Source organism: Hirundo rustica, chromosome 15 (genome assembly GCF_015227805.2).
Source record: "Hirundo rustica isolate bHirRus1 chromosome 15, bHirRus1.pri.v3, whole genome shotgun sequence".
NCBI classification, from domain to species: Eukaryota; Metazoa; Chordata; class Aves; order Passeriformes; family Hirundinidae; genus Hirundo; species Hirundo rustica.
Genome location: NC_053464.1, coordinates 12,332,204 through 12,353,547, shown reverse-complemented (window position 1 = coordinate 12,353,547; position 21,344 = coordinate 12,332,204). Strand labels below are relative to the sequence as shown.

General features: G+C 43.3%; 1 protein-coding gene across 1 annotated transcript in view; it reads left to right on the top strand.

Moving 5' to 3' along the window:
* Positions 1-21,344, top strand: part of CARD11 (caspase recruitment domain family member 11) — a 43,938-nt gene extending 22,594 nt beyond the window's left edge. The window contains exons 5-24 of the mRNA XM_040078986.2: positions 653-832; positions 2,427-2,579; positions 2,670-2,795; positions 3,284-3,481; positions 3,974-4,153; positions 5,190-5,244; positions 6,433-6,542; positions 7,687-7,790; positions 10,419-10,471; positions 11,019-11,151; positions 11,635-11,836; positions 12,275-12,401; positions 13,474-13,714; positions 14,113-14,209; positions 15,234-15,329; positions 16,249-16,381; positions 16,925-17,104; positions 18,254-18,378; positions 19,214-19,329; positions 19,891-21,344. Coding sequence (XP_039934920.1) covers positions 653-832; positions 2,427-2,579; positions 2,670-2,795; positions 3,284-3,481; positions 3,974-4,153; positions 5,190-5,244; positions 6,433-6,542; positions 7,687-7,790; positions 10,419-10,471; positions 11,019-11,151; positions 11,635-11,836; positions 12,275-12,401; positions 13,474-13,714; positions 14,113-14,209; positions 15,234-15,329; positions 16,249-16,381; positions 16,925-17,104; positions 18,254-18,378; positions 19,214-19,329; positions 19,891-20,095 — 2,814 coding nt within the window. The 3' untranslated portion in view covers positions 20,096-21,344. The remainder of the gene's footprint in view (positions 1-652; positions 833-2,426; positions 2,580-2,669; positions 2,796-3,283; positions 3,482-3,973; positions 4,154-5,189; positions 5,245-6,432; positions 6,543-7,686; positions 7,791-10,418; positions 10,472-11,018; positions 11,152-11,634; positions 11,837-12,274; positions 12,402-13,473; positions 13,715-14,112; positions 14,210-15,233; positions 15,330-16,248; positions 16,382-16,924; positions 17,105-18,253; positions 18,379-19,213; positions 19,330-19,890) is intronic.

The window sequence follows — 21,344 nt, the reverse complement described above, 5'->3', positions numbered from 1 at the left end:
ACAGCAGAAAGATGTGGAGCTCTCATCTGCTTTGCTTCTCCAGATGATTGAAGGCATCACTGTACAGAAATGCCAAGAGCAGTGAAGTGTATTAATGGCAGATAATTAATTAACAGAATAGAATGCAAGTAAAAATAAAATTTAAAATATAACTGCTTGCTGAAAACATAATTTTAGCTTTTTTAGGCTCAGTAATATCTTGGTACAGTTATCCAGCAGCACTACTGCTGCTGGGGATTTATTCAGGAAGATATCCTGAATTCTCCTGTTCTTCTGATCCAAATAGTCCATGTGCAGAAAGCACAGTGTGCAGCAGCCTCTTGATTGTTCATTCTGTTTCATATCTCTTTATTTATTTTTTGGTGGGTTGAGAATGTCCCACTTTATTTTAGTCCAGCTATTCTAAAATTTCACCACCAGCCCATGAGTTGTAACTGGTGAGTAGCAGGTTTGTACTTGAGTCTTCTCCAGTTCTATTGTGGACATTCAGCACCTAATTATCAACTTCTCGTTAGCATTCACAGTTTGAGCTGTTTTCCCTCGTGTGTTTTCCACCTGGAAGTGAGAGTTTTTCAGAGCAGTAAATGTCAGAGCTAGGGAGGATTCCCCTCCTCTCCTCTTTCTCCTTTTCGCTGCTCCCTGGCTGCTCTAGATTGACCAGCTGAAGCATCGCTTGAACAAGGTGGAAGAGGAGTGCAAGCTGGAGAGGAACCAGTCTTTGAAGCTGAAAAATGATATTGAAAACCGACCCAAAAAGGAGCAAGTTCTGGAGCTGGAGCGGGAAAATGAGATGATGAAGACAAAAATCCAGGAGTTACAGTCCATCATTCAGGTATAAAAGCAGCTTGCTGCCTTTAAAATCCAAACTCACACTTACTCCAGTTACAGTGCAGGAAGTGTGGGCTGAAACCTCTGCCTGCAAAGCTGCAACCAACACAAGTGCAAAGTTTGGACAAACAGAAGGCTGCTTGTACAGCTCCCAGCTGCCTGGAGTGCTCCCTGTGCAGACACATGCACGAGGAGGAGTTCTACAAAAATAGCCCTCTAAAAAAATTAAGTGTTCATGAGAAATTGGCTCTTCCAAGAGTGCAGTGTTTAATTGCTGAACATTGTACCAGCCTGTCACTACAAATGTGTGTGAAACAGCCAGCACAGACATTTCTGACAGTGGCTCTGTGTGCCCCATGTTAGGCTGTTCTCATATCTTTGCCAAAAGGTTTTAATGAAGCAGGGGATGATAAAGGTTCCTGTACTTGAGTGGTCACTAAGCACCAGGGTGCCCTGCAGAACCCTGCTGTAACCTGCGCAGGAAGCTTCACCAACCTGTGCTTGGGCAGGTAGGGAAAACAGTAGGTGTGCAGCACATTTAGGACTCCTCTGTGAAGTACGTAACCAAATATTGGGATATATGTGAGTTTAGTTAGCACTTTGTTAGAAAAGGCTTGTGGCATTTTAAAATGACACTTGAAAATTATCAGTAGAAATGGCTGTAGCCTCTAGCAGTGCCTAACGATTCTTAGTTCTAACACAAATCCAATTCAAAGGTTGAAAAAGAGTGTAGGGTAGAAGATCCTGGGAGTTCTGGACAACGTAGGTCTCTTATATTAATTGAAATTGTCTTATAACACTTAAAGAAACAGAGAAATAGCTAAAAAAAGGATTTAAATTCTCCTAAGTGAAAGTAGAAATAAACTCGAACCAGTTTGGTTTAGAAATGCTTAGGTATGCTTAGAAATACTGGATAACCAAAATGTCCCTGAAATCTCCAACTCAGACTAGGTATTTCAAAAATAAACTGAAATACCTAGAAAAATAAATATGCATATTCCATGCTAGCATTTTATGCTTTTTTCATCTTCCATTTATGGTTAATTTTGGATGGCAATTATGTTGGAACCCACTTTGGTAATCTTGTTCATTTTAAATCTGAAAGAAATTATATTCCTGGATGGTGTAGAAAATGAAGCAGTGGTACAAGGTACTCCAGGCATTTAATATTCTCTGAGCAGAGCCCTGAAAAGCCTGTGCATGCCTTAAAAATTCTCCTGAATATTTTCTTAGGCTCTGCTCTTTGGAAAAGGGTGATTTTTGTGCTCAGTTAGAGCTGATTAATAGAAAAGAGTTTCGAATGCAGGGCTTGGAGTGAAGAATTGTCATTGCATCCAAACCAGATCAAATTATAGCCAGTACAATAGACCAGTAAAACAGTTCCTTCATCAGACTATTCTGACAGCAAGATAGATTTTATTCATCTTTTCTGACTCTGCTTTAAAATACGAACAAATGTCCATCTCTTCTCCTGCTTTCCCATTGCAGTACCTTGTTCATTTGCTATTCCTCTTGCTTGTTACTGTCTCTGATACTTCTCTCCCTGCAAAACTATTTTCTGTTTCCCTGGCCTGGCTCTAAAACCTGTCTTTCCTCAGGCTGACAAGAGGGGTTTGCCAGATTCAGACAAAGCCATTTTGGATATTCTGGAACACGACCGTAAGGAGGCACTGGAAGATCGTCACGAGTTGGTCAACAAGATCTTTAATCTCCAAGAGGAGATCCGTCATGTGGAGGACTTGAGAGACAAGGTGAGGAATGGAAAGGTAGAGAGATGGAATTCCTCAGGCTGGTGCCCAGAATGCCGCTGAGAGCAGTGGTTAACAGTGTGTTGTTTCCAGTATCTCGAGGAGAAAGAAGATTTGGAGTTAAAGTGCTCAACACTAGGAAAAGACTGTGAGATGTACAAGCACCGCATGAACACTGTGATGATACAGCTGGAGGAGGTGGAAAAGGAGCGGGACCAGGTATCTCACAGTTAAAGCAGGGGAAAATCAATAGCAAAAGCCTCTGTCTGTTCTGTGTCACTTTGGGGAATTGTAGGTAATTGGGCCCAAAATACCATTATAAAATAAGCAGTTAAAAGAATTACTTGTTGGGATTTGCATTATGGTAATTAAGCACAGGGTAATATTGAGTTGTTTCCACAGTGTAGCATCTGGCAGGCAGGACCAGGATCCTATCAGCAGCTCCTGCAAGGCTTTTTGTCAGTGTCAAGTCACCCCATTTTCACTCTGGGACATTTTCCTACCAACCCAGAGGGAGCTGTAAATGAACCACCCTCATCACCATAATTTTAAATGTTGCTACTGTGGCCCATCCTGGTCCTGACTGCTGTGTTAATGGGTGACTGGGCACCACTTCTGAAGGCCCCGTTGCCAACACCTTACAAACAAAAGCAGCAGGTGGAGGGTCTGGTGCCCGGGTGCCAAAGAGGTTTCCTGCCCCGCTGCAGGCGTTCCGCTCGCGCGACGAGGCTCAGACACAGTACTCCCACTGTCTGATTGAGAAGGATAAATACAGGAAGCAGATCCGGGAGCTGGAGGAGAGGAACGACGAGCTCCGAATCGAGGTGGTGCGGAAGGAAGCGTGCATCGTCAACCTGGAGTGCAAACTGCGGCGCCTCTCCAAGGACAGCAACTTCCTCGACCAGGTACGGCTCAGCAAGACAGACATCTTCTCTCTTGCTTCTGCAAATGTTTTGGTCTGGAAGGGAGAGGGGATTTTCTAATTCCCTCCATGAAATAACCTAAAAAAAATTTCTCCTCCTACTAAATGTCAGTATTGTGAATTCTTTGCTATAGTGTTTTTCAAGTTGTCTGTCATGCACATGGCTGCCCAAAGGCTGCTGTTCCACAGCTTGACTTTAAATGGAAGGGGAAAAAAAATGCAGAAAAACAATTATTTTCTACACTGGGGTAGAAACTTAAAATATTTTTTAGGAATGAGTGTGAAAAAGAATTCAGTCTGTGAACAGAAATCCCCACAAATCTCAGCCCAAATTACTGATAGGGTCTGGAGCCACATTCCACGTGAGCTTCTGAAGCACTGCAGTTGCAATAGGTTCAGCCAGATTATTCTAAAGGAAGGTCATGACTTGTACCAAACTGGACTCAGAAATAAAGTGTTCCCTTGTGATCTTTAGAGTTTGCCACGGAATCTTCCCATCACCGTTATCTCCCAGGCTTTTGGGACTTCTGGCCCAAAAGCCAATGGTCAGGAAGCCGATGACTCCTCCACTTCTGAGGATTCTCCAGAAGACAACAAGTTCTTCTTGCCTGATCAAGTTCGTCTCAAGAGAAGAGTGAATCTAAAGGGGATCCAGGTGTGTGTGAATCTGAGGGTGGAATGACACAGAGCAGGGACTTCTAGAACTATCAGACATAACACATTTTGTGGCTGTGCCTCTGAAACTGCTGTAAAGAACAGATCTATGTATGATAGTGAGCTGTCAGTTTTTGCCCTGTGGTGATTTGCATCTTGAGGAGCAGATCTAATCAGGCTTCATAGGCTGTTTTCTGTCCCTTCTCCCCATTTTCTGTTTTCTTCTTGCTTCTGCTGTTCATTCACATTCTTGGAGCGTTGTCAATAAATTGATTCTTTGCCTCCTTAACATTAGTGGGAAAAAAAAAATGACATAATGCCTGAGGTCCAACACACACTGAAGGTGAAAAACGAAGCATTGGTGGAAAAGCTTTCAGCAGCTGGAAGGAAAAATAGGAAGAAATGGACACAATCTAGAGCAAAATTAACTATCTAATTTAGAATTAAATTATGGCAATTTTCCTCACCCCGAACAGGAAGGGGTAGCATGAGTTAAGTTCATGCTTTCCCCAGCTAGCTGCATTCACATGGCTATTATCTGATGCTGGATTCATGAACTATAAAAAAAAACCACAAAAAAATCTAACACTTGGACTTTTGAGGTTCTCTTTCCTTTCATCTGTGTTTGAATTCTCCCTGCCCTTCATAACCTTTCTGAGCTCTGACTGTCATTATTACTTATGGCGATGGAGCTGCATTTTTCACATAGCACACTCCAAAAGGATGTCTGTTGTATTAACAGCTGCCTGAAACCAGTCCCAAGGCACCCACTTCACCTTTTGTCTCTTTGTTTCCTCAGCAGAATCTGGAAATTGCAATGCATTTGGGCCAGACATTCAAAAGTAGTGAAGTAGCTCACCCTCCATCACTGCTGCTGGATTTAGATACCTAAATAGCTTCTAAATTTTGTGTCCTGTTGTTTAAAAGAGAAAGAGTACATTACAACATAACAGTGGAAAAAGGTGGTGAAAGTATCTGGTTTACAGTGTGTAGTAAATATTCTGCATTTGTGCTGATTTTTGTCCCCTTTCTTTTAGATAAGTCCAAGAGCTAAATCCCCTGTCAGCATGAACAAAACATCAGAGTTTCAAGGTCAGAAAGACACCCATGTCCTTATTCCTTTTCCATTGCTTTGTCTCTTGCACTTAATCTCTTTAAGTTATTTTAACAAATATGCCAACCAGGGGAATTCTTAACTAAGTCCAGGTCAATAAAAACCCAGTTTCTCTTACAGTTACAAATTTAATGATTTAAAGTAGTCAAGTGTTCTACTTCTCTGTCCTCTCCATCCAAAGATACCTCCCCAGGCACAGGATGTGCATCCCAAAGCTTACCTAAACTTTCTGTTTACTCAGTTTTCCATTGTGTTTACAAAAGTTGTAAAGTCGTTTGTGTAACATCTGTATGAAAAATCATTATACCATTCTCTTTTTGCAGTTGGAAAAATCATTCAAGCTGAAAAGGCCCTAATCTAGTGATTGTCTGATGAGTTCTTTTGTCCTTCAGCAAAAGGGAATTAATTTTAAATCTAAAGCATTGCAGAGGGAGAGGGGGATTGACCCATGCCCCAGCCAGCTGCCAGGTTACCAAATTTGTTGCTGTACACTCATGTTTGAGCCACTCCTAATTCCTCTTGTTTCTTTAACACTACCCCTGAAACACCAGACACAGTCAGAGGCAGCTCTTCCTTCAGTAGCTGTGTGTGCCCCTGTTGGACAAAATATCCTGGGAAACACGGCTCCTGCCCCGAGGTATTCCATGTTAAACAGCAGCTTTGCTGCCAGGCAGGGTGGAACCTGCAGGTACCCATGCACATTCCCTGTGTTACTGGGGGCTGCTGAGGGATCTCAGGCTTCTTGGTCCTTGTTGTAAATTCTTTGTGGTAACAAAGCGTAATCCAATGAGCCAAACCTTGCAGATGTCCAGATTCAGGTGGGGAAATTAAAACAAATTCATTAAACAATCATTCTTTAATATGTCAAATAGCATCCAGAGATCTGTCAAAAACATCCAGGACGGAGCTGAGAGACAAAGTGGGCAGGAGTCTGTGCAGAGGGGTGGAGATTTCTGCGCTTTGTTGGGAACTGCTGGGGAAGGAACGGGAGCCAGGGCTGCAGAGCAGCAGCATGTCCGGGGCTCTGTCCATACAAGACTGGCCAAAATGGAAAGAGAACATAAGTGCAGTGGCACGTGTGTGCAAGGCTCTGTGTTGGAAGTGCTCTGACATGCTTCTCTCTGGTGTGTTTTCTCTGTGTGTTTCCCTTGTCCCCGGGAGCGCAGCAGTCAGAGCACAGGATGAGGATGGGGCCGAGGGCAGCACCGGCCGCACGGACACGAGCTCCTCTGTGTCCATCAGCAACTCCATCAGCAGCTGTGAAGTCACCAAGATCGTAAGGATGCTCCTTGCCTGTCTGCAGCCATCTCTCCTAATGTAGTTCAGAGCTTTCACAACTCAATATTAGCACTTCCCCAGCATCCCAGCTGGGATCCCATTCAAGGCCCTTGTCAGAAGCTCCCTTAATCCTTTCATCAGCATTTTGTTAGAACTATGTTATTAGCCTTTCCCAAAATCACAGAATTGGTTTATGTTTATTTAAAGATATTTCAGAGTATTTATGATATCTTGCTGTCTCCTTATGCCATTTAACATTTACTTTTAGAAGAAAGAGATTTGCTTTAAAAGCTGCTTTGTAACTTATCTGAGAAAATTTTAAGGGTTTTTTGAGTTCTGTAATGCTTTTCCTGTCTGTAACAGTGAGTGAGGAAAGGGGTGCAGATCACAGTTGGAAATTTCTGCATACCATAGTCAAGCCATTTCTTCCCTGCTTGCTGTATCCCCATAATCTTCCAAGGTAGATATTCCATTATACATATGTGAGCACTGACACAGCAGGACAGGCAGATAGAGAGAGTGCTCTTGCAGAGTGTTAATAACAAAGAACAAAACATCTTTCTAGAACACCGTGAAAAATGCTGCCCCCAGGAAATTATACTCAAGAATAGCCAGGAAAGAACTTGCTGCCGCTCGTAATAAGCTTAGCTGGGTTAGGAATATTTTTTGGAATATCTGTTGGATGTTTAGATGACTTATACTGTTTTCCCTCTAGTGCAATTCAGGGTTTAGTTTCCAGTGTACTGGAAGATTAATTATTTAATATATGGAGATCAGTATTTTTTCTTCCTCATTCCAACTATATATATTTAGATAAGTACACATACTGCTTTTCATCCCCCTCCTCCTGTCAGTTGTGCCACACACAAAACTAAAGTTACAACGGTTCAGTAAATCAGGCAGTTATGTGGTCACAGGAGGTGCAGTGGCAGCACACAAGCTGTGCCTTGTGCTAAAAACTGGGATATTTGAGTGCTCCTGGATTCTGCACAGCTAGAATCAGCTTCTCTTCTTTTTCTGTGTGTGCTTCTCAGTCAGCACAGCCAGCGCAGAGCACCATTGCTAATGCTGCTGTGAGTTAGAAGTGAGAGCACATTTCAGCCAGACAAACCTTCTGACATCTTTTGGTTTCTCGTTGAAAGCAAACCCTGCGGAATCGCAACGACAGCATCATGTCGACCACCCCTGAGCCTCCCGGGAACGATTCCATCGTGCGGCGCTGCAAAGAGGACACCCCTCACTGCAGGTGGGTCACACGTGGGGAAACCCGGCACAAGGACACGGGGAGAGGGGCTGGAGAGCTCCTCGTCTCTGCCTCTTGTTGAAGAGTCTCTGTAAGGCGCAGGATTCACTCAAACTTCTCAAGGCTCAGCCCTTCATCACGCGTTTTGTCCAAAGCACTCCGGAGTGTCTGGGATGAGTGACACCGGGATCACCCTGCAGCACTGACTGGAACACAAACAGCACTGGAATGACTCGGCACTGATGCTGTTGGAGAAAGTGCTCTCTCTGCCTTCATGCATTGATCCTACTTCAGTTTTTGCCCCTCAGCTCCATGCTGCCCTCATGTCCCTGTTCTTTCCCCTCTCTCAAAGCTCCCCCTTTGCTCTGTAAGCTGCCAAAGTAGAGCAGAGCTGCTTGCACGTCTGTGAGGAATGGAGGAGGGAGGTGGTTTTTGTGAGTCTCAGGGTCTGTTTCTCAGCAGAGAAGGGAGGGGAGAGAAAGGCTTTGCCCTTGGCTTCACCTTCTGCTGCAGCTTCCACTTCTGCCAGGTCAGGGCCCCGTGGGCTTCCCCTGGCAGTGAAATCACATCAGCTGGTGAGTGGGAAGTTGGCACCAGGAAGGAGAGAGACCTCTCCAGCCTCACAGTTCCCTAGAGGTCACTGACCCCTTTTCTAAAAGGACTTTTGCAATGTGATACTCAGACAGGCTCTGTTGGTGTGGTGTCAATGGCATCAGTGTCTGCATCAGAAATACCCAGAGACACAAATACATTCCCTAAAGGTTTCAAGCAGAAGGGGAAAAGAAAAAAACAGGGCAGAACAATTTAGAAGAAAGCAATATATGTGAAGGGTTTAGATCTTTATTAGATCTGTTTTTAGTATCTAATCTTTATTAGAACTTTATTCAGATTTTTATGGTTTTCAAAACAATCTTATCTTGGGCAGACTGCCACTTCTGCCTCTCCTCTCTGGACAGCTTTGCAAGACAGCTTTCCACTGAGGGCATCCTCAGCTGGTTCTCCCACATAATTTTCTAGGCTGCTGAGGATTTAAGCAGTGTTTATTTTAGTCTCCCTTAGCTCCTCCTTCATTGTCCTCCAAGTCCCTTTTTAAAGTGTGTTGTATCAATTGAAGATGGAGAAAAGGGGGTTTTTATTAATGATTTGAATGTTTTGTGCTTCAGGTGCTTGAGAAGCCTTTGGCATGCTGAACTTTTCAATATTTGCAGTGTATTACAGAACACAGTAGAGATTACATGGAGATTATTCATCTTGTGGATTTATTTCACTGTAACTCTGACTGTATTCTGTTCTGTGTGTTAAGGCATTGGAAGACTGAGTTGTACTGAAATCTGAATTTTTCCCTCATATTAGATATTCTTCATGTGGAAAGAAAAGATACCCCGGAACAAGATCCAAATGTGGGCTTACTTTGTTGAGCTGATAATCACTAAAGTCAAGTATCTCAAGAGCCTGCCCAAAAGTTCACTGTAGTTTATAACTTTAGCTTGATAAATTTTTGGAACTTATTTGTGAACATAATCCAGAATAATTGCTGTTTACAAGCCAAGTTGCAGGTTTCACAGTTCATCTCTTCTTAATTTGTGTGGGAAAAAAAAAAAAAAAGAAAAAGGTGAGATCATCATTTAATATAGGAAAAGGTACATTATTTCCCTGCTTATGCATGGTGTAAAAATAGCTGATTCTCTACAGCCTGGCTGCAAAAATTCACCCTTCAGCTGAAGCCAAATATGAGGAATATCAGCTCCACAGGAGACCTACAAATCATTTTGAATGGGAAAAACAACAAGCTGTTATTTAAACAGCTTTGCAACCAAAGGACATGCTTTAATGAAGCCCTTCTAGTGAAGCTGACAGATCACTCACTTGGCTGGAGAGCCCAATACCCCTGTAAGAGCAAAATTTTAGTGAATTTAGAGTGGTTTTAAGGCCAGCCAACCTAGTCACCTTTGCAGGAAAGGCTGTGTCACTGGGAGCTGGGCTGGGACCGGAGCTGTGGCAGTTCCTGTGCAAAAGCCTGGAGCACTTTGCCACTCTGTTCTGCAGGTACCTGAGTAGCCATGCAAGGTACCCTGAAGCTGCTATAAAATGCTTCAAGTACTTTAAATCAAGCAGATGAATTACTTCTCTTCTGCTGCACCTCAGTAACTTCCCTTGCATTCACTCTGTCCATCAGTGAACTTCTGGCTTTTCCCTCTGTTGTGGAAACCCCCATGGTGCAGTGCATGCACAGCAGGCATGGTGCAGCCCTGTATCTCGAGTGTGGTGTGAGTCACACACCAGACCATCAGTCAGCTGCTTCCTTGTCCTCAGCAAAATCTTCATTTCCTCACTGCTGTTGGCAGTTCTTGCTTCTGAACCTTCCTGCTGCTTCACATGCTTCCCATGCTGGCTGACACGTGTTGCCTCCTGCCCTTTTCTGTGTCTTCCCTGGACCCTCAAGGATGTTACTTGCTTATTTTTTTGCAGCCGCACCATTGCCTGATGCAACACCTCCAATGTCTTCCTTTTTCACAGAAGTTCCTCCTTCAGGATTTAATGAAATCTACTGAAGCTGGAAATCTGCTGAAAGCTTCAAAGTGTTCAGCTTTCTTTCTCTTCTATTATCTCACGGTTTGTTTTCAATTCCAGCCTGGTCGAAGAGGACAATGACAGCTTCGGATGTGATGCTTTGGAGCTGGATGGTAAGCAAGAGGATATCACGTGTAATTGAAATATGAGCTAACGTGATCAGCTCCCCAGCTACAGAGACTGTCAGATAACCAGCTCTGCTCCAATTAAATGGGACACTCAGCCTGTGAGTAAATGAAGAAAACAAAGGGTCAGCCAGTAGTGAGAAGAAGAAAGCAGTCATTCCAGAAGAACCAAGTGGGAAAAGGGTTCGTTTTGTTACCATTAGGGTGGTTAAACACTGGAACAGGGTTGTCCAGAGAGTTTTATTCAAACTCTTCATCCTTGGAGATATCAAAACCCAGCTGGACAAAGTCCTGAGCAATCTTTTTGAGCTGACCCTGCACTGACTTTTGACTAGACAGGCTCCAGAGGTCCCTTCCCACTTTCTCCTCTATGAGAGTGGTATTCCTTGTGCCACGTCTTGTGGCTATGAATCGTACCTCTGCATGAAGAATTTCCTCCTTCATCGTTGGCTGGGATCAATTAAAATTCATTTTCCCCTTTTCTACCTTTGCCACTTTATCTAGGACGTATTATCATTCTTGTTACTCTCTCCAGATGACAGTCACGACAGGCATTCACATGGAGCTCCTTCAGTGCACTCTTCCTCTTCTTCTCATCAGTCAGAAGGCCTGGATGCCTATGAGCTTGAGCATGTCAACTCCATATTTAGAAAGTTCTCTCTGGAAAGGTATTTGAGATGCTAGTTTACCTGCCTTAGAGACTGAGTGGAAAGGGTGCTGTGGTAGAAGTTCTCTATTTATTTACTAGTTGCTGAAGTTATAACAGCAGGAGTGATTATGGTGGCAGCAGTATAACATTACCTTGGAGCCCTTTCATGTCCTGTAAACCCATGAAGGTCATCCTAAAAATTCAAAAACTTTAAGGCAGACAAAAAGTTCTGAAGGCTTCAATTTCCTCTTGTGATCTTGCTATGTTGCTGCAAGAGCTTGCTGAGTGGAGAACTGTTATACACTGAGTTTTCAGAGATGCACTGGGACCAAACCAGGTGCTCTTCTCCAGAAGTTGTGCAGTAACAAGGAAGGTTTCTTTCAGAGTCCTTAGATCCTAGTGCTTGATAGTGCTAGAATTTTATTTGTCTATCTCCCATTTCTCATGCATACATTTAACTCAGAGTGAGATAAGCAGTTGTCCCTTTCTCTCATGAACACAGACCCTTCCGTCCCTCTGTCACGTCCGTGGGCCGCGTCAGGAGCTCGTGTCACACGATCCAGCGTGTGACGCTCAACGGGGACAGCCTCAACTCAGAGATCACCCTGCTTGGGGGCAATGACAAAGGCAGCTTCGTCAGCTCTGTCAAGACTGGCTCCCCTGCAGAGAAGGCTGGCCTTCGGGAGGGACACCAGATCCTGCTGGTGAGCGCGAAATCGTCACCAAACAGCGCTGGGTGTCTGCCCACCCACCTATCCCTGCCATCCCATGAGCACAAGTTCAACAGTGCTTCTGCCAAGTTTCTCTTTACTTACTTTTCCCTCTGTTGCCAATGTTCCCAAACCATTGTCCTGTTAAAATGCCTCCAAGGGGGAAAAAGCATTCCCCCCCCCACCAATTTATATTCCTGCACTTCTTACTCCCAGGGAAGGCTGGGACTGCCCAAGTGCTGCAGTTCTGTTGGCTGCTAGCATTCCTAATTTAAGAGAAAAATAATTATATAATTGGGACATAATCTACATCCTGATAACAAAGTGTCTGTGTTATTTAATAAGAAGAAGATCATGGCACTTTAAAAAAAATGGTTTAATTGACTCAGAGATTGAACCTACACTGGAGAGTAATATTTCTTTCATATCTAGTTGGAGGGCTGCATTAAAGGGGAAAATCAAAGTGTTCCTTTGGATACTTGCACAAAGGAAGAAGTTCACTGGACAATTCAGAGGTGCAGTGGTCCAGTAACACTCCAGTACAAATCAAATCATGAAGGTAAGACCAAAAGTATTTCTTATCTCAAGTAGTCTCAGGGTTTTTATAGCAACTTGTCTGGAGGAGAGTGACAGGACCATCATATCCTTTGTATTGGGATAAATCTGGAGCATGCCACTGGTATTAATTACAGCTCCTCTGTGGAACTGCTTCAGCATTTAGCCTGGTGTCTGAGAAAAAAACAAATGTGCTTTTCAGCAGGATTCTGAAAAATTTACATGGTGGCCAATAGCAACATGACTCATGAAACACTCTCAAGCTTATTTTTATGTACAGTTTTCTGCAATACAATGTCTTGAGCTGAATGATCTTTATCCAGCTGGTCGATTTAGCATTTACCTGATGGAGTTGCCCTGTTTATTATCTTTGTGGCTTTATCTTATCTTTAACAGCTGGAGTTCATGTGTGGTGAACAGAATTTGATTTTAGTGTTCGGGTTCTATAATGGTAATTTCAGGTTGTGTATCAAAAATTATATTTAAAAATCCATTCTTTACCGGTGTGTATAAATGGACATTCATGTTTTTATGCTGGTTAGAGAATTTCAGCTGCATAGATCACGCAGGAAGTGATACCTTTGATTTTCTTTGATGTTTTCAGTGGTAGGAAAGACTATTGCAATTTTTTGAGCATCATTTAACTGCAGATAAAGCATGTTATAGATTCTGGGAATGGCAATTAGAGCTAATAATAAGAGGAATAACTTGTCATTAAAATTGGCGGCAGAACTCACACGGTACTTAGAGGGCAGAGCTGTGTCTGTGTCTTTTGCTGAGTTCTCTGTTGCACAGGTCATGTGGGGAGTGCTGAGAACAGAGTTACCTAAAAGTAGCATTATAATGAGAATTTTCCCACAGAACCTACAGCAGCAGCAGCATGGGCTGTCCCTGAGTCAGTGCCCCATCTCTGAGGTGCAGGCCCAGGATCTCGCTGGAACTACTGCAGGCAGCGCTCTGGAAGTACAGACCTCTCTGAGAGGAAGCTCAGGAGTTGGTGCTGTGGCTTCTCCCAGAGGGAATGCAGCAAGAGCAGCATGTGAGATCCTGCCTCACCCCTTCCCTCCCCGCTGCAGGGTACCGCAAGCTGCTGTCGGAGCTGGAGGAAGGGCTCATCACCTCGGGGGACTCGTTTCACATCCGCCTGAACCTGAACATCTCCAGCCAGCTGGACTGCTGCTCCCTGTCAGTGAAATGTGACGAGATCGTCCACATCCTCGACACCATGTACCAGGGCAGGTGTGAGTGGCTGTGTGCCAGGGTGGATCCCTTCACTGACAGGGACCTGGAGATGGGCACCATTCCCAGCTACAGCAGGTGAGAGTGGCTGAGTGACTGAGAGCAGGGATCTAGAAACAGGGAACTTAATTACTGCTGCAAGGGAAGACATGTCTGTGTCTTAAATTTGGAGATAAGATCTGATGTTAAACTGTGGTATGAGCTATAAAACTTTAGAATGGAGATTCCAGATGTTACCTGAAAAAATAAAGTGAGTCACTCAAAAAGTATCATAAGCAAATATTCCGCGGATATTCTTTAATCCTTAACTGCACTGCAGTTCTTCGTATTGTTTTGTTCCTGCCTTTACTGCATGCTTCAGTCAGTTCTCACTGCTATTTCTATTTAATCTTCTCTGTAGGCACAGACCCATTGCAATCCAGCTTCCTTGTGAATGGTTTCAAAAATAATCTGTGTGATTTCATCCTTTCTTTCAGAGCCCAGCAACTCCTTTTGGTGAAGCTGCAGCGGTTGATGCACAGAGGAAGCAAAGATGAGACAGAAAACTCCTACAACACCCTTCGGGCACTGAGGGTAAGTATCTACAAAGTCTTTTTACATACTCCCCTGCTACTGTTTTTTCATTTTTCATTTCTCGTCATCATTTTACAGAAATTCCTGTTTACACTCTCTGTAGGTTTTGATTGTATCAGGCAATGGGCACATTCTGTTTGCTCTAAATAATATTGTCCCTCACTATTAACCCTTCCAGCTAGGAGGGACTGCACTTTCAAAGTCCAAACTCTGTCCTGTGTTTTAGTTACCCTTCTCATGCTTCTCTGTTAGTAAACATTGAATACATCTTCATGTGCATATGAGGAAAAAGCTGTGTCCTTGCAGTTAATAATCAGAATTATTTCTCTCCTATTGTGAATAAGCCTCTAAACCACAGGGTCCGTTTTCCTGCTTTAGAAACACCTGTCTCTTCCAGCCTGGATGCTGTGGAGAGAATTGGGATTATCAGGCCTTCACACACAACAGCCATTTTGATTTCTCCTTTTCCATTACTAAAAGCAATTTGATTTTTCTTTCTTTAGACCCCAAAATTCCATTTCTACATAATTAAAACTGCCTTCCTGGTGTATTAGTTACCATAAGTTATTTTTAGAGTCTGGGAGATATTCATGCTTCTAAGTTTTGCAGAGACAGGTAGACAGTGCTTGTGCTTGATTTCAGTCAAGGTTAAGTGTCACACATTCCTTCTGTGCTCGCAGCCCCACTGATCAAAGGGACAGAGATCACTGGCAGAGGTGCTCGTGAAAGTAAAAGCTGTGCATGCTCTTTCTTGGTGCAGAAATTCTCCCTTTCTTCGGTGTGGAGAACAGTCTGTGAACAAAGGGATGTAAAGAGCAGTGAAAATCAGTGTTTGTCAGCACAGGCTGTGCTATGTCCACTGTTTGTTTAGAACATTGTATTTGGGATAGGTGTCAACCACTCTCCCTTTTATGGGAAATACAAAATAGCTGGCTTGGCTTCTTTTGTTTCTCAAATGTTATGATTAAGTAAAAATACAAAAAAGAGCAGGGGGAAGAAGAACTCTTGTGTTATTTTTCACTAGAATGCATTGCAGCCAGAGGAGCCTGCCCTGCAGAACGACCCAAAAACCAGCCCTCGCCTACCCAGAGCAAGCTTTCTTTTGGGTCAGATTTTACAGGTAATAAAGTTCAACTCCCCAGTGCAATGTCTGAAACAGTGGATCTGAACAGTAGATATCCTAATTCGTCCAGAAATCCCATCTCAGGTCTAGAGGTTGTATCAGAATTTATTCCTATCAAAAAGAGATTTAATGCACGAAAGAGAAGGGTGGGTTGTGTTTTCTGTTGTGATGTGGGGTGTTTGTTTTTAAGAGCATGGCTTCCATTGCGGATGTGCCTTGAGGAATCCCACACATCTGCCACCAGAGGCTGAAATGTGCTTTGTTTGTACTGTAAGGACAAATCCAATGGGCTGGATCAAATCTCCAAGTCTCTGAGACAGGGTTCCATCAGAAAACAGTCCTTTAATTATAGACCAGTGACTCTGAGCATGACAGAGGCTGTGTGAAAGATAAAGCCTTGTGAAGGAAGGTGGTTGGGAAAGGTTAGCAAATACACAGGAGGAGGAGTTAATGTTTGGATAGAGGAATAGGTGGGTGGATGAGGAAGGAAAGCATGAAGCCTATTTCTCGTGTAAAATGACTGTAAAAAGATGCCATTTGGGAGTTTTTAAGTCTCTCAGGTAGAGAAAAGAAGAGGCAGTTTGGGTATAGCCTGTGATACATTTGTGCACATACTCTGGGTATGATGTACACATCAGCACTGGTGATAGCAGAGAGCTTTGTGAAGGGAAAACATGCCTCTTAAGAGCAGAGAACAAAACAACCAATCCCAAAGGGGATTAACACAGGCTCTGAAACAGATCTATGATATTTAAAGAGTCTTAGAGTTCAGTCCACAGATCCATGGAGTCCTGTCTTTGATAGACACAAGTGGTTCAGATCTCGTAGGTAACGAGTGTCGGCTGATGAACACATGGGAGGGTAAATAATGCAAGAAATGAGGCTCAAATTCTCTTTCTTTTGTTCACCTTTTTAGTTTGTCAGTAGGTCTGAGAACAAATACAAACGAATGAACAGCAACGAGCGGGTCCGCATTGTCACAGGCTGGCCCTCGGGCCTGGCTCTGAGCTCGTCTGAAGGGAAGAAGCAGCTGTCTGATAAACTGGAAGGTACAAATCTAAAACAGCCTTTACACACATAGCACTGACACAAAGGCCTACATAAACATCTACAGAACAGCCTGACTGCAAAATATATCACGGGTCTTGCGTTTGTGGTCCACTCTGCAAAAGTTCAACAGCAATTGTGACCAAAACTGATTTTGCTAAAAGTGCTTGGGACACTAATTCTTCACAGGGAGCTTTAGGACTCTGAAATGTCCTGTTTGATTGGCAGCTCTTCCTAGGTGCTTTCTTGCCCTTTGGTCCAAAACATTTAACTTGGAGTAAGTCAAGCTAACAAGCAGAGAGTCTCCAAGCAAATGTTGCGTTGAAGAGGTTAAGAAATAATCCCCGGAAAGCAAAAGGCAGCTGAATTATTTAGTATTAGGTTGGACATCAAAGTGCTGTGGAAATAGTGAAGAGAACCCCAACATAAGGGAAGGAGGACCAGTATGACTAACCATGTCATTTCTGGTTCACGGGGGCCTCCTTTTTTCCTCCAAATATTGATGGAGAGGAACCCAGAGGATAAATGTCTTGTTCTTTGCTCAGATTTGGATTCCGAGAGTGAAATCGATAAGAAGCTCAGTCTGATCCCTTATAGCTTGGTGAGACCCATCCACTGCGAGCGCAGGCGCCCCGTGCTGTTCACCCCCACCATGCTGGCCAAGCCCTTGGTGCAGAAGCTTCTCAACTCTGGAGGTGCCCTGGAATTCAACATATGCAAGCCAGGTAATGGGATAAGAGAGGGCCACGACTGTCAGCCCTCAGTGTCAGAAATGGGAACATATATATGCGTGCACACGTAGGGGAATGCACATGTGAGAGCTGCTTGAGGTACTTCAAGTCACATCAGAGTGATGTGTAGCTGTAAATCCTGCTTTTTGAGACTATCTGGGATATTTGAATGTTTTTGAGACAGCCAGTACACATGGTTATGAGATTCTGTGTCTATAAATATTATCCATGTGTATGCTGTGTGGTTGCTAGGCTGCCCCTCAGAGACTGAAATGCTGTGAGTGCTCTTTCTGTTTGCATACTGTTTGCATACTGCATATCTAGGCAATGTGAAATTTTGATTAATTTGTTTCTAGTATTTGCTATTATGAGGAATATCTTCCCTAGAGCAACTTTAGGTTTCTGTCTCATCCAAGCTGTGAAGATTGTGCATTTGATCTACTGGAAAGACTGATTTTCTTCCATGCTAAGTATTTACTATTAAAGCAGTACGCAGTGCCATGATGGCTGCAGGGCAGGATTGTATACAACCCAGCATTAAACAGAGCTGACGTTTCATTTTTACACTAATATTGAATACCCACAGCATAGTATGCAGCCTTACAGTCATCCAGACAGAGAAACTGAGAAGTTAAGTATTATAATAAATATCTCCTGTCTTGCAACATAAAACAAAAGCTTTGATGTAGAGCTGCAATTCACAAGGGGGCCGGTATCACACATTGCAAACCTAAGCCAAATTTTTTTGAAACTTTAAACACAAATGTTGGAACACTAAATCCTCATTTTAGGAGCCTGTGCTGAAGAGATCGCCTTTTTTTAGCAGCACCCTCCATCCCTGAACTGTTACTATATAACATTAGGTGCTGGAATTGTATTTACTGTTTTAATTTAATGCCTTCATAGTGTTGTAGTAATTGCCCAAGGACTCATTGGTGCAGGATATAGCTGAGATGCTCAGCTGTGATCAGATTAAGCTTTAATTGAATTCAATGGAAGAAATGAGGCAGCTGTTAAGACAATTCATTGCTCATCCTCCTTCCCTGAACCATCCTTACATCCCGTGTGAAGTACCACTGGATACTTTTCTACGTGTTCTGCTGCTGTAAATTTGATTCTCTCCCCATCCACATCTCTCCCTAGATATTGTAACAAAGGAAGAGTTCTTAAGGAAGCAAAGGACAGAGACTGTCATCTTCAGCAGAGAAAAGAATCTGAACACATACGAATGTATTGTACCTGCCAACATCGAGGCTGTTGCTCTCAAGGTGCTCATGGTGCTTTGTGTCCCTTCTCTGGGCTCTCTCTGAACCTCTCTTCAATGTCTTGGATAACAGACTGACCAATTTACAGTTGCACGTTCTCTCTCCCGCCCTCCTTCAATATCAGATTTTTATTTATTCCCCCAAATGGTTTTTATTTGCGCTCTTATGTTTCTTTTTCTTTCCCATCCTCAGCCATATCCTTTTATATTCTCCCTCATTCCCTGTGATGACCCACATAGATGCAGTTAAATATCCTTTCATTTTCTGTGCTCCATCCTTTATTCATTTCCTTTTCATATCATAAGTATATATGAATACACGAGAGAGTAAGAGATACAAGGACCTAGACAAAGGAAAGAGAAGCCTGAAACCCAGACACAGGGGTGTACAGAACAAAGATAACAATGCCCAAGACAGAGATCTGATGTCAAATAGAGTAGATTTGATGCACAGCATGGAAAAAAAAGGAGAATTAAAGTGATAGGTTTTTGTCTCACAAGTAGTTGCAGTAGATGTTCTTTCTGAACAAAAAGCAAGTCGGTGTGTTTGTGTCTATATGTAAAACTGGTATTTTATCATACTCTTCATCTTTAGAGCAATTCATTTCCATTTTAAACCTTTTCAGAAAGCTGTTAAGCTCAGCATCTTATTTGACTGACTAGTTTAAAACCAGTAGGAGGAGCTGGACTTCGAATGTATATTTGATTAAAAGGTTTTAAATCAGTACAATGGTAAATAGAGAGCTTTCCAAATGACCCCGTAAGGGATAGATATCATTATCTTGAGACTCCACAGCAGTGAATTTTCCTTTGTGACACTGTTATGACTTTGTTTTTAGAACAAGCATTGTCTCCTGGAAGCTGGAATAAGCTGCACGAAGGATTTAATCAAAGCCAAGATATATCCTATTGTTCTCTTTATAAGAGTCTCAGAGAAAAACATCAAGAGGTTCAGGTAACATGTCAAACCTTTTGCATATTTGATGTTCTGTCTTGTTCAGTGAATAATTCTTGAGTCCAATAATTTTCTCACTGAGAGAAATAAAGAACCTCATCCCTCTCCATCTGGTACTTCTCTGTGCACTATTACCTCCCATGACTCCTCCCTGAAATCTTACAACTGGAGAAAGCAGGAATTCCCCAAATCTGGCACTCTTTCACTGTCACTGGTGGCAATGAGCATTGTGGGAGGATGAGACTGAAGAAAATGTGGTTTTCTCCGTGCTCAGCACTCCCACAGCATTTCTTAAGGTAATGCAAGCTGGAAGAGGAGAGCTCATAAACACTTGCACTCTCCCTCCATTCAATCCTCTTAAATTGTTTCCCCATAGCAAATATTTCTCCTTGGGGGGCAGCATGGAGGTAAGGGGATGGTAGACCTGGGGTAGCTGCATTCTTCATTGTTTTTACTGCTTGTAAGTAGTTAGGAGAAAATAAATTCTTGATGAAACAGCTGGGACTACAGGATTAACTTAAAATGCAAGACATTTATTTTTGGTCTGCTCATTTGAAACAGGAAGCTGCTGCCGAAGCCGGAGACTGAGGATGAGTTTTTACGGATGTGCCGCCTGAAGGAGAAAGAGCTGGAAGCGCTGCCTTGCCTTTATGCCTCTGTGGAGGCAGAGGCATGGAGCAGCATCGAGGATCTTATCCGGACAATAAAAGACAGGATCGGGGAAGAGCAGCGGAAAACCGTCTGGATAGATGAAGATCAGCTATAAAAAGCCCCAAGTCACACGGAGCTCTTTGGTGGGAAAAGGACACATCCAGGTGGAGCAGGGGCTCACAGAATTCTCTGGTTAGGTGCCCAGAGCTGGCCTCTGTTTCACCCTTGCTGGCTGGGCACTTCCTGCTGGCAGGATGCAGGTCTGGAATGGGACTGGAGCAGTGTTGAAGAGCCAGTCTCAGATGCTGGGATCCAGGCTGTGGGGCCACCACCACGATTTCTGATCCACTGGCATTTCTTAAGGGACAGCACCTGTTTAACATATCAGGACAAAGATTTTGAGAGGGAGCTTGGGGTAATTTATTATGTTCAAAATATGGATCTCTTTTGTCTCACTGAAAACTTCTGATGAGACCAAATAAGTGGAAAGCGAAAGGGATAGTCATGGGAATTGCACTCCAGGATGTGGAATTGAGATGTGCCCCACACCCCCTGAGGTGAGATTCTGAACATACCCAGCTGAGGAAGCTGAAGGCTGGTTGGGAGCAGCAGCAACACAACTGCTGATGGCCAGAGCCCCTCTGTAGCACTGTTTCTCCACAGCCATTTCAATCAAAAGTGAAGAAAATAGCTATTCCTCCTGGCATTAAATGAAAATTTTCTCTTACTTTTGAAACCCCAGTTTTATTTAACAGTTTTGCAGGTTTCCTTTGTAGCCTTGGAGCTTGTACTTCACTGTCCCAGTGGCACATCAGATCTTTCCAGATCTGCCAACATTTCATTTAGTTTATCCCTGCATCACATTCATGTGTACATCTCTCAGGTTTAACATTTTTTACTCACGGAAAATACCATGGTGCCTTCTTCGGACAACAGGTTTCTCTGTTTCTTCACTGAAAAATTTCTCTACAATATCACTGCCTGCCAACATGCCTGCTCTCGACAGGAAGAACTATTCTGAGAAGAAGAAAAGGAGAATTTCATAAGCCAGTAATTGCTGTGAACCACTCAGTCCTTGACCTGAGTGCCGTGACTGACAGCGAGGAGACCGACGGGCGCCACGCTGTGCTGTGGCCAAGTGGAAAATGCTTCCAGAAGTGTGTGTAGAGGTGAGGAGACCATGTCCCATTTTCAAAAGCACTTAAGTCCTCAGAGAGTTTAAGTTCCGCTGCTCATGAGTGTGACTTAGAGTCCTAAATCTCTTCAGTCTTTGAAATCTTTCCTCTCGACATTAGACGCTGCACTGAGATTGCCAAATTGATCCAATAAAACTGACCCGATAATAATGACTCGCGCAATTGCTG